Source organism: Geotrypetes seraphini, chromosome 10 (assembly GCF_902459505.1).
Source record: "Geotrypetes seraphini chromosome 10, aGeoSer1.1, whole genome shotgun sequence".
Lineage (NCBI taxonomy): Eukaryota > Metazoa > Chordata > Amphibia > Gymnophiona > Dermophiidae > Geotrypetes > Geotrypetes seraphini.
The window spans coordinates 26,198,331-26,211,398 of record NC_047093.1 but is presented as its reverse complement, the minus strand read 5'-3'; the positions used below and the strand labels follow the sequence as shown (position 1 = coordinate 26,211,398).

General features: G+C 44.8%; 1 protein-coding gene across 2 annotated transcripts in view; it reads left to right on the top strand.

Moving 5' to 3' along the window:
- Positions 1 to 13,068, top strand: part of SPATA20 (spermatogenesis associated 20) — a 117,655-nt gene that overhangs the window by 31,821 nt on the left and 72,766 nt on the right. For both annotated transcript variants that reach the window (XM_033960159.1, XM_033960158.1), the window contains exon 10: positions 4,244 to 4,456. In XM_033960159.1, the coding sequence (XP_033816050.1) occupies positions 4,244 to 4,456 (213 nt within the window). The remainder of the gene's footprint in view (positions 1 to 4,243; positions 4,457 to 13,068) is intronic.

The window sequence follows — 13,068 nt, the reverse complement described above, 5'->3', positions numbered from 1 at the left end:
CTCGCTTACTATGTTGCATAGTTTGGCGTCATCGGCGAATAATGTGATTTTACCCTGAAGCCCCTGAGTCAGATCTCTCACAAATATGTTGAAGAGGATCGGGCCCAAGACCGAGCCCTGAGGTACTCCACTGATCACCTCCGACGTTTTTGAAGGGGCACCATTTACCACCACTCTCTGAAGTCTACTGTTTAGCCAATCACCGACCCATGTAGTTAACGTCTCTCCCAGTCCCATTGATTTCATCTTGTTCAATAGTCTGCGGTGTGGAACGCTATCAAAAGCTTTACTAAAGTCCAAGTAAACGACGTCCAGGGACTCACCCACATCCAGTTTCCTTGTTATCCAGTCAAAGAAATTAATCAGATTGGATTGGCAGGACCTGCCTCTGGTAAATCCATGTTGGCGGGGATCCCGTAGATTCTTCTCGTCTAGGATTGTATCTAATTTATGCTTAATTAGTGTTTCCATGAGTTTACTCACTATGGATGTGAGACTCACTGGTCTGTAATTCTCAGCCTCTGTCCTGCAGCCCTTTTTGTGGAGTGGGATTACATTGGCTGTTTTCCAGTCCAAGGGGACTTTTCCCGCCTTCAAGGAAAGATTGAAGAGCACAGACAATGGCTCTGCCAGGACATCACACAGCTCTCTAAGCACCCTGGGGTGTAGATTGTCCGGTCCCATGGCTTTGTTCACTTTGAGTCTTGATAGCTCGCAGTAGACGCTGCTGGGTGTAAACTCGAAATTCCAGAACGGGTCATCTGAGCTATGCCTTGCTTGCAACTGTGGACCGGACCCTGGCGCCTCGCAGGTAAAGACTGAGCAGAAGTATTCGTTTAGTAGTTCGGCTTTATCGGAATCTGATTCTGCATAAGTCCCGTCTGCTTTCCTAAGGCGTACTATCCCATTTGTGTTTCTTTTCCTATCACTGATGTACCTGAAGAAGGATTTATCCCTTTTCTTAATGTCCTTTGCTAGATTCTCTTCTATCTGAAGCTTGGCCTCTCTGACTGCCGTTTTGACAGCTTTGGACTTGGCCAGATAGTCTTCTTTTGCTGCTCCTCTTCCTGAATGTTTGTAGGAAACAAATGCTTTTTTCTTTTTCTTAACGAGGTCCGAGATTTCTGTAGTGAACCACTGGGGTCTATTATTCCTCCGTCGTTTGCTTGTTGTTTTTATATAGCGATTTATTGCTTCATGTAGGGTAGATTTCAGGTTTGCCCACATAGCCTCTACATTATTGGTTTCGGCATGGTCTTGCAGTGCCCGATGGACGAAGTCTCCCATGCGTTTGAAGTCAGTGCCACGAAAATTTAGGACCTTTGTTGTTGTGGTCGATCTGGAGAAACCCTTCCTAAGGTTGAACCAAACCATGTTATGGTCGCTGGAGGCCAGCGTATCACCTACCGAAACTTCTGATACGCTGTCTCCGTTGGTGAGTACCAGGTCTAGTAACGCCTGGTTCCTAGTGGGCTCCAATACCAATTGTTTGAGCTGTGCACCCTTTATGGAGGTTAACAACCTTCTACTGCCGCTAGTTTGTGCTGTAAGTGCATTCCAATCTGTATCGGGCATATTAAAATCCCCTAACAGTACTGTGTCCCCACGCAAGGTGATGTTTTCAATGTCTTCGATTAATTCCATATCCTTGTCTACCTGTTGTCTCGGAGGTCTGTAAATCACACCAAGATACAGGCATTTTTCATTTCCTCTAGCCAGGTTCACCCAGAGGGATTCCCCGGTGTACTTGACATCTGTGATTATGGTAGTTTTGATGTCTTCTCTAGTGTATAGAGCTACCCCTCCTCCTAACTTGCCCTCCCTGTCTCGACGGAGTAAGTTGTAACCCGGTATAACCATATCCCACCCGTGTGAGTCCGTGAACCAAGTTTCGGATATCGCCACCACGTCTAGGTCGGCGTTCATTATTTCCGTCTCTAAATCTAGAATTTTATTTCCCAAACTGTGTGCATTGACGTACATAGCTCTCCATACCTTATGTTTGCTAAGTCCCTGTACAGAGTTTCCCGCCTGAGTTAGTGTGACCCCTGATGTATTGTTTACAGTGTGTGCACTTACCTCAGACTCAGAGTGGCGACTCACCTCCTCAGGATAGTTACTTACTGCTCCAGAGAATGAACGGATACCCTCCCCCAACTTACCTAGTTTAAAGCCCTTCGAAGTAGGCGGGCTAGTCGACGTCCGAAGACGTTCTTACCTCTTCTGGTCAGGTGGAGTCCGTCTGGTCCCTGAAGTCCCTGCAGTGCATCTCCATGGTCCAGAAATCCAAAGTTCATCTCCCTGCACCATCCATGTAGCCACTCGTTAGTCCTCTGGATACGCTCCTCCCGGGCTCTACCCTTACCTCTTACCGGGAGGATTGATGAGAAGACCACCTGCGCTCCCAACTGCCTCAGCTTCTCACCCAGGGCTCCAAAGTCTTTGGGTATGGTCTCCGGGGTGTTCCTGGCTGTGTCATTCGTCCCAACGTGGATGAGAAGCATGGGGAAGTGGTCCTGTGGTTTGAGAAGTCTATCTAGACAGGTGGTGACATCTCGGATTCTGGCCCCAGGCAGACAGCAAACCTCCCTTGATTGTATATCCGGTCTGCAAATTGGTCCCTCGGTGCCCCTTAACATGGAATCCCCAATGACCACCACCCTGCGTTTCTTTGAGGGGAGCTGTTCAGTCGTTCCTGGGACTGGGATCATGTGTTGGACGTCTTCCTGTTCCTCAACTGCAATCCCTTCCTGTAAGATCTGGAATCTGTTTCTCAGGGCGATTTGTGGGGTCGATGTAAAACTGCCCTGTTTGAGAGAAAAGGAAGAAGATGAAGAAGAAACTGAGAAAGGGGGGGGTCTCCTGTGCTTGCCTGTGGAGGAGGTTACCAGCTGCCAGGAGTCGGCGTCCCCAGCCATTTCCTGTACCCCAGTCGTTGGTCTCAAGGCTGAGGGTCTGGGTGTCACGAGGATGGATACTTTGAATATTGTCACCGGCAGCCTCAGGGCAATGGGTCCTGGGACACTGGGACAAAGAATACTCTTGTGTGCCGCTGCGGGCAGCACAAGGAAGAAAAATAAAAGTTCAAGAAAAGGAAACACCACCACACTAGGGAGGTAATTTTCAAAAAACATTCAGACAGTTCATTCAAACAGTCTCTGGGATGAATGTGGTTTACATATGGTTCTAAACCAAAAATAAAAGCCTTTCCAAAAGCTGGCACTGGCTCCACAGTTAACTAATAACTCCAGCTTGGAAAGTTCCAACAAAAAAAAAATAAAGAACAGCGGTCCTTTTCTTTTGTGCTGATGACTTTAGCTTGTGCCAGTACTACGGTACTGGTCTTCCCAGCAGCTAACGTGATAGCCAGGCAGTGTGCTCCACATGGAAAAAAGGTTGTCAAATAATTAGGCCCTCTATCCCACCACTTTGAACTCGGGGCAAACCCCTCTGCCTGGGCTTAGAACAATTCAATTTCAAAAGAAAAAAAAATGACAAAAGATAAGTCTTTCTCAGTTCTTAAAGGAGCTCTCACAATACTCCAACTCTCCCAGGATTATCAAAGGACAACTTCAATACAGTTCAAATAGGTAAGGCTTCAATAACCCACCTAGGCAGTTTTCACTACTTGCTTTTTTGAACAGCAAACTTCCATCAGTTGGACTCCATTCTGAAGCTCAGCAGTGAGCTCTGGATCCAGCTCCATATCTTGAGGAACTTCAGACAGGCAGGGTGACGGTTCTACTCCAGCCTCAGTTAGCTCCATGCATTCAGGCTGTGGACTGCCATTCAGAGCTCTCAGCCCTGAGCATCGCTGCCAGTTTTCTAACTGCAGCTGCTCCTGTCCCCTCTGTTTCTCTAACAATTCAGTTCTCAGGTTTAGAAGTCTGCAGCCACGCCCCCAACCCTCAGGTGCAGAGGATTTCCTATCAACAGCCCTATGTTTCCTTCATGCTTAAAAGATATTAATTTACCCATTACATTAAATATCCTGATTTTTTAATGGGCAAGCATAGTGAAGAGTAGTATATGGCACATATTCTATATCTCAAAGACTAGAGCTGATAGGAGAAAACTGGTGCCATTTTTGGAATCAGCAGGTCAGATATACCCAGAAACAGGTCTAACATTTGAGACACCAAAATGAGTGTTGGCCAATGATCTAACGGGACTCCCAAGGCTCCTGGTGTAAATGTTTGAGGGCTTTAGCAGTGGCATTTCCAACTCTATTTGTGGCTCACAGAGTGGAGGATTCTACACAGCGGAGGATGCAGATTCCTATCCAACAACACAGTCAAAGCAGAAGACGGAGGGGGCGTTTTGTGTTTGGACATCAGAGGAAATCCAGCAACTGCTCCCCGAATCCATTCCTGAGGCCCTGGAGAAGACAACTATGGCAGAAATCTTCATGTATCACTATGGAGTGAGGGAGGATGGGAATGTGGCTCACATGCAGGTGAGATGGGTTACACACAAACATTTCATTTGCTAGTCTAAAAGGTCATTCTTACTTTTTCTTTCTTTCTCTTTCCTTTCTTTAGAACTTGTAACAAGGATGACATACATAAAGCGTAGATAAATTATGAATTTACATTTGTACAGTAATGTTAAATATACAGTCAACTTTAGCATATAATTTGGTCTTTAAATTAACTGTTTATTGAAGCTTCTATACTGCTGTTAATGACTGGGGGAGTCAATTCAGAGTGGTTTATGAGCTTCTGTAATGGTGTTACAATAGAGAGTTTGTGTTTCCTGGGATGGTTTCAATGCAGACATTATTAAATCATAATCAATACTTGTGCTTTTGTAAAGGTTAGCATTTTCTGAATTGGTTCTCAATACAGCCCTCTTAAACCATAGTCAATCCTCTTTCTTATTTCCACCTATAATATATAATCACTCTACCTACTTATACATATCTACTTGTACATACCTATATAAAATATATCATATATTTATTTGTATTATACCTTCTTATACACACATATAAATATATACATCCAAATTTAGTATCATGTGCTGTGTTCATATTACTATTTCAAATCGCGCTTAGTGTCTGTATCGTGATCTGTGTTCATCTTGGAAGTAAAATTCAGTGTGAAGAAGTGCAGAGTGATGCATTTGAGGAACTATATGTGCTGGCAGGTGAGAAGCTGATAAGCACTGATGGAGAGAGGGACCTTGGGTTGATTGCTCTGAGGATCTAAAGGCAGCTAAACAGTGTGATAAGGTGGTGGCTGTAGCCAGAAGGATGCTAGGCTGTATAGAAAGAGGAGTAACCAGCAGAAGAAGGGAGGTGTTGATGCCCCTGTATAGGTCATTGGTGAGGCCACACTTGGAGTATTGTGTTCAGTTTTGGAGGCCATATCTGGCGAAGGATATAAAAAGACTTGAGGTGGTCCAGAGGAAGGCAACAAAAATGATAAGGGGTTTGAACCAAAAGAAGTATGAGAAGAGACTGGAAGACTTAAATATGTATACTCCAGTGTTCTCCCCAGAATTTTTTTCCAGCCGGGTGGCATGAAAAAGTAGCCGGGTGGGGCGAGATGGGGAAATTTGGTGGTGGAGAAAATTAACCCCCTCTTTTACTAAGATGCGCTAGCATTTTTAGCGCGCACAAACCCCTGCGCTACGTGGGAAAACTAGCGCCAACTCAATGCTGGCGTTAGCATCTAGCGCGCATGACAATTCCTCCGCTCGCTAAGCGCACACTAAAACCACTATCGTAATTTAGTAAAAGGAGCCCTAAATGTATACTATTTTTATTAGTTAATTATTATTATTTTCCAATGCTCAATATGACTTCCTTTTTTAAGGTTTGACACTTGTGCCAGAATATTTTTACTGAATTTAAGAAGTATTTTCCCTCTTTCAAATGGTATAGAGGTTTAAAAAAGGGAAAGGCATTAATGAAGTCATTAGGTTCAATCTAGCCATTTATTTCTGCATGAATTTAAACAACTAAAAAAAAAGATAAATATAGCTCATCCAGTCATACAAGAAATGGCTCTACTGCAAGGGTGCCCACACTTTTTGGGCTTGCGAGCTACTTTTAAAATGACCAAGTCAAAATGATCTACCAACAATAAAATTTTTTTAAAAACACAAAGCACACTGTACGCAGAGAAAATGTTAATTATCATTTATATTCCGCGGGTTTTCAAAGAGGTCAAGGCAGACGATTCTATGCAATGTCACCTCAGGAACAACTATACAAAAATAGACAAATATACCCCCTCCCTTTTTACTAAATCGCAATACTGGTTTTTAGAGCAGGGAGATGCACTGAATGCCCTGTGCTGCTCTCGATGCTCATAGGCTCCCTGCGCTAAAAAACGCTATTACGGTTTAGTAAAAGGGAGCCATAGTGCAAAATATAGACAGCAGATATAAATTCTTAAAACAGACACATTTTGATCACTAAACTGAAAATAAAATCATTTTCCCTACCTTTTTGTCTGGTGATTTCATGAGTTTGCACTTCCTTCTTCTGACTATAAATCCAATATTTTTTTCTTTCTGCCCCTCCCCTTTTCTTTCTGTCTCTCTTTCTTTCTCTCTCCCCCTGCCCCCCCAAGCCATCGCACCAATTTCTCCATTTCCCCGATTCTTTCCCTACCCCCTAAGCCACCATGCCGATTTCTCCCTGCTTCCACGAGCCAGACCAGGAATGTACAAGCGCCGGACTCACAAGACTTCACCTCTGATATCAATTCTTACGTTGGAGAGGAAGTTCCATGAATAATATTCGGGCCAGTTCCGCCCCTAACCCCTCGGCTATTTTAAGCCCTGGAAGCCTTACCAAGTGGTCTAGCGGGTTTTCCGGCAGGAGCTCCCGTCGTCTCTCGAGACTACGACGGGAGTTCAAGGCAGCCATTTCCTGTGAGCGATCTGCACAGGGCAAGAACGTGGGAAGATCGCTCCTGCCCGAAAACCCGCTAGACCACCAGGTAAGACTTAAGGGAGAGGTCTCACAGGGCTTAAAATAGCCCGAAAAATGAAAATGATTTTTTTAACAGAAAATCGCGAATAATCAAAACCGTAGCTACGGAAACCGCGAATACGGAGCGAAGTGTAGCCCTAAGGTAGTAGATACGTGGAAAAACTAATCAGTCCAAAAGAACAATTACATAGAAATTCGCAGTAAACGCGCTGCTGAAACCAAATATAAGCCTGAAACCAAATATAAGTTCTGGTCATTTACATGCATACTTGTCACCTAAATTCCAGCTTCCACTTTCTAGAATTATCCCCCCCAATGGTAATTTTATAACCGGGCACCTAGGTTAGGAGGTCAAGTAGATGCCTGCTTAGGAGCTATTTTATAAAGACATCTAGGTCCTTATGTATCTTTCTAAAATTCTGGTGCCTTGAATGCAGTCAGGGGCATTTACATCTGTTCGTGGGTAAATTTTACAAGTTTGTGCATAGATTCATGTATTTTATAATCAACTTGCCTACTTGCAAGCTCTGCCCAGGCCTGCATCTACAGTAAAAGTTATTTTATGCTTGGCACTGTCATTTCACATGCGTATATTGCCCCATGTATGGAAAAATAATAAAATTATCTCCTCTGTGCTTAAAAGTTCCGTTATGGACTCATAAATGTACAACCAGGACAGACTCTTGAAAATTGGTCTGCCCTGGTCCCTGGGCTTGCATCCCAGCTGCAGTCTGAAAGTACACTTTACATCAGTGGAGCCAGGTTGACTTATAGCGCTTTTCGGAAAGAAATTAAGACTGCATTGTTTGAAAGATTCATTTCCTAAACAGAAGTTTTACTAAATTTAATAATTTTACACTGACTATTCTTGAGAAATATGTTCTATTTTTACTATTCGTATTTTGTAAAGCGCTGATTGTCCAGTTCTCTTCAGTGTAAACCGCCTAGAAGTCGTACGATTGTGGCGGTATAGAAGAATAAAGTTATGTTATATGGATGTCCCACAAATAGAGCATTACAGTAATCAAAGTTTCAAGTTTTATTAGGATATTATATACCGCCTATCAAGGTTATCTAAGCGGTTTTTACAATCAGGTACTCAAGCATTTTCCATATCTGTCCCGGTGGGCTCACAATCTATCTAACGTACCTGGGGCTATGGAGGATTAAGTGACTGGCCCAGGGTCACAAGGAGCAGCACGGGGTTTTGAACCCACAACCCCAGAGTGCTGAAGCTGTAGCTTCAACCACTGTGCACACACTGTTTTAAATAAAGCAGATTCACACTGATAAGGTTTTGACTGGTGAGCCAGGAAAGGCTTAAAAGCATATTTTGTGGCAGTTGAAGTAGTTTCATCCATTGCCAATTTGAAATCGTTCTCAGGCTTTCATCTTGGGATTTCAAAGGTAAAATAACTCCACTTAACGTTAATTGTATCTTAGCTTTTGAAATGGCATCTTGCTAACCGATAGCACTTTGGGTTTAGTTCTGGTGTAACACCTTTCATCCAGATCAAACCAGCCAACAGACAGCTGTAATAGTTTAAATTGACTGGTTAGGGTTAGAGCTGAACAGAAAACAAAACCGAATATCATCCATGTAGGTAAAAAAACTGATATCAAAAGAGTGACTGGTATGAAATCAAGGGTACAAATAATACTTTAAGCCAGTGTCTTGCAAACTTTGCGAAGCCGCGGCATACCAAACTTGGTGGCTGCGGCTCGAGGCATCCGGAAGTGTGCGGACGTTGACGTGATGGTGTCGCGTGTGTGCACGGAGGCCCTCCAAACGGGGCCCTGAGCTGCCATTGGGGGGTGCCGGAAGGGAAGTGGCGCAGAGAGAAGCAGAGGCGCTGGCGCCAGCTGACTGCTTTAGAGATGTGCTTTAGAGAATGACACGGTGGATGTTGCCTGTGGCTAGCCGCGTGTAGCCGTGGGTAACCCGCCAAAACGGTGGAGGGGGGAAAGTGCTCACCATAGGTACGGGGACAAGGCCATCCACCGCCCCGTGGAGCGGTGAATGGCTTTGTCCCCGCAATTAAGGGAGGGAACGCGCGTGGTCACTGATCGCGCACTGCCCCCTCCCTCCTTCCTACCTACACACCCGAATCTATCTATCTCCCTCCCTCTCCTTCGCGGCGTGTTTTGAGGTTTCAATTCAGACTTGTTGAAAGCCGCCGGAGCGTACGTGCAGTCACGTGCGTGTGTAGACAGAAGCTTCTCCTCCGCTGTAACTTCCGGTTGCGTCGGAGGAGAAGCTTCCGCCCACACACGCATGCGACTGCACGAATACTCCGGCGGCTTTTAACAAGTCTGAAACCTTAAAACGTGCCAAGAAGGTAAGGGGGAGGGAGATGCACGGACCGCGCGAGGGCCGAAGGGAAGTGCCGAAGGGCAGTGAGGTGGTGAGAGGGAAGGGTGGGTGCTGCGGGCACGGGGCGATGAAGGGGACGGCGGGGATTGGGCGGTGGCGGGCACAGGGCGGTGAAGGGGACAGATTTTTTCCCCTGTGTCAGTCTCTAATGTGCTTCTCGCTGCGAGAGGCACGTCTTGTAGGCAGTCAACCGGCACCTCTCCTCCCTAGCATCTTGCGCGACACAGTTTGCAACGCACTGCCTTAAGCAATGTGAGAGAAAAAATGGAGCTCCAAGGGACTTCAGGTTGAAATTGTCGGAACATTCCCTTGTCTTATCTACATACCTTTCTGCACTTTTTCCCAAAAATGAAATGAACCACACTCTCCCTTACACACCAATGTCCTAAATAGAAAAGAAAAAGGAGGGGTGGGGAAGAGAAGAGTGGCCTACTGGTTAGAGCTACTGCCTCAGCCCCTTAGGTTGTGAGTTTGCTCCCGGTGATACTGTTCAGGTCACTTAATCCTTCATTGCCCTAGGTACCACTGTTAGATTGTGAGCATGCTGGGACAGATAGGAAAAATACTTAAGAGTACCTCATTTTCTCACAGTCGCCCTTTCGAAAATGAAACGCCCCTACAGTAGATTGCATTCCATTCTGTTCTTATCTCAAGAAAGATATAGCGGCGCTAGAAAAGGTTAAAAAAAGAGCGACCAAGATGATAAAGGGGAGAGAACTCCTCTCATATGAGGAAAGACTAAAAAGGTTAGGGCTCTTCAGCTTTGAAAAGAGACGGCTGAGGGGAGATATGACTGAAGTCTACAATCCTGAGTGGAGTAGAACGGGTACAAGTGGATCGATTTTTCACTCCGTCAAAAATGACAAAGACTAGGGGGACACTCGATGAAGTTACAGGGAAATACTTTTAAAACCAATAGGAGGAATTTTTTTTCACTCAGAGAGCGCGTTGCCAGAGGATGTGGTAAGAGCGGATAGCTTAGCTGGTTTTAAGAAAGGTTTGGTCAAGTTCCTGGAGGAAAAATCTGTAGTTTTTTTTTTTTTAAATTCTTTATTCATTTTATATTTTACATCAAGTGCACAGAAAGTAATAACATTTTAACTTAATACATAAGTTGAAATTCCACAAATTTCCTCATTAAATAAGATTTATCCCCATCCCAACCACCATTCTAATATCAAATAAACCATATAATATAATAAATTCTTTCATTCCCTTCATAACAAATAATGAAAATCAAACCCCCCCCCCCCCCCATTCTTTCATTTATGTTAGTCAGGGGAAAATGATATCTATTCCTTACAATAATTTATCCTATATAATAAAAGGCTAACTCGCGCATGCACATTCCTATTTGCGTGTTCCGTGCGCTGTAGGTCTGTGGCCTAAGGAGTGCGCATGCGCGCTAATACGTCACCAGCCTATCGCCTCCACAAGCCGGACCGCAGCCAGACGACGTTCTCCGTTTCTCCTGCCGCCGCCGCCGATCTCCGTTTCTCCTTTGCCGCCCACCCCCTTCTTTTCCCGCGGGCCTGAATGGCGATTCCAGCAGCGTGTTCATCAGTCTCCACACGCTGCTTCGGGCCCTTCTACTGCCCTGATTTGCTCTGCCGCGTCTCTGATGATGTCATCAGGGACGTGCCAGAGTAAATCAGGGCAGTAGAAGGGCCCGAAGCAGCGTGTGGAGACTGATGCAAGCGCTGCTGGAATCACCACCTTTGTAGTCCGGCCCGCGGGAAGGGAAAGGGGGGGGTAGAGGAAACGCTAATGCTGCTGCACAGGGAACTGGTGGGGGGAGGGAAATGGAGGGGAAGGGAATGCTGCTTTGGACGGACAGACAGACAGAGAGAGGAAGGGAAACACAAAGAAAATAAGAAATACACAGGGGCAGGTGCTCAGGGAACTGGTGTGGGGGGGAGGGAAATGGAGGGGGATGGAATGCTGCTTTGGACAGACAGAGAGAGGAAGGGAAACACAAAGAAAATAAGAAAGACACAGGGGCAGGTGCACAGGGAACTGGTGTGGGGGGAGGGAAATGGAGGGGGATGGAATGCTGCTTTGGACAGACAGACAGAGGGAGGAAGGGAGACATAAAGGAAAGAAGAAAGACACAGAGTCAGGGAGATACACAGAAAGACAGACAGGCAAAGGAGGCCAGAGACAGAAAGGACAGCGGGAGCCGCGTCAGGAGGGGTGCGGGATGCGGCAGTGGGAACTTTTCCAATGGGTGCAACTGGGCAGCTGTCGGGAACCTTTGATCAGGGGCAGAGCAAGGTAAGAGTATCATAGGGATAAGAAGGAGGAGGGAGGATAAAAAAGGAAGGGATGCCTACTGCTGGACAGGGGGAGAAGGAAAGAGATGCTGATGGACAGGGGAGGTGAAGAAAAAGGAACGGAGGACTAATGTTGGACAGAGGGAGAAGGAAAGAGGTGCTGCTGGACAGGGGGGAGGTAAAACAAAGGGAGAAGGGCTGCTGCTGCATAAGGAGAGCAGTGAAGGGGTGGTGGTGGACACAGTGGAGGTAAAAGGAAGGGAAAATGGACAGGGGGAGCAGGCAAGGGGTGGTGATGGACAGCCAAGGAAAAAGAAAGGCAGAAAGAAAGAAAGTGGCTAAGGAGAGAGAGAGAAAAAAAGACAGACACACACACATATGTTCTAGCACCCGTTAATGTAACGGGCTTAAAGACTAGTTATTAATAATCAATTTAGTTTAGAGTTCTTTTTTTTTAATCTTTATTCATTTTCATTCTGACATCAAGTGTACAAATATCAAGATATTATATTTATGTGGTATATCTATTTTGTTGGAAAAGTGATATGGGAGGGGGGAGGGTTAAATTTTCTTGTTGAAAGATTGCTTATTTTCAAGTGATGCTGTATCTTACGTGTTTGTTATTTATTGCACACTTGTAAATTATAAATGAATAAAGAATTTTAAAAAAACAAAAAAACAGCAACATGGAAAACATCACTTAATATTCTTACCATTATATCATGTAATACATATATTTATCCCTCTCCCCTCCCACCAATCCCACTATTTTCTAAAATGAACAATAAAATATATCCTCCCCCTCTCTACAATAACTAGTGTATATTTCAATAGAAAAATGGCGTTTAATCATTACAAAAGGATGTTAATGGCTCCCAAATTTTAATAAAGTTCTTATAATTTCCATGTTGATTAGCTAATGATCTTTCCATTCTATACATTAGACTAAACTAAACTAAACTAAACCTTAGGTTTGTATACCGCGCCATCTCCACAAGCGTAGAGCTCGGCACGGTTTACAGGGTTAGGTTGAAAAGGAGCTACAATGAAAGGTTATAGGAAAGGAGCTAGGAAGATAAAGAACCAAATAGCGGGAAGTGTTAGATTTTTGAAAAGAGCCAAGTTTTCAGGTGTTTGCGGAAGGATTGGAGGGAACTTGAAACTCTGAGCGGGGATGTGAGGTTATTCCAGAGTTCTGTGGTTCTAAAGGGGAGGGATGTTCCTAGTTTTCCTAGGCGGGATATACCTTTTGTAGAGGGGAATGATAGTTTCAGTTTTTGGGAGGATCTAGTGGAATTAGGGTTAGAGGAATTCCAGAAGAGTGGGATAACGGGAGGGAGGATGCCATGTAGGATCTTGAAGGCTAAACAGGCACATTTAAAGAGGACTCTGGAGTGAACTGGTTGCCAGTGAAGTTTTAGACATAATGAATTCCACCAAAACTTAAAATTGAGTCTACTGTGATCTTTCCAATT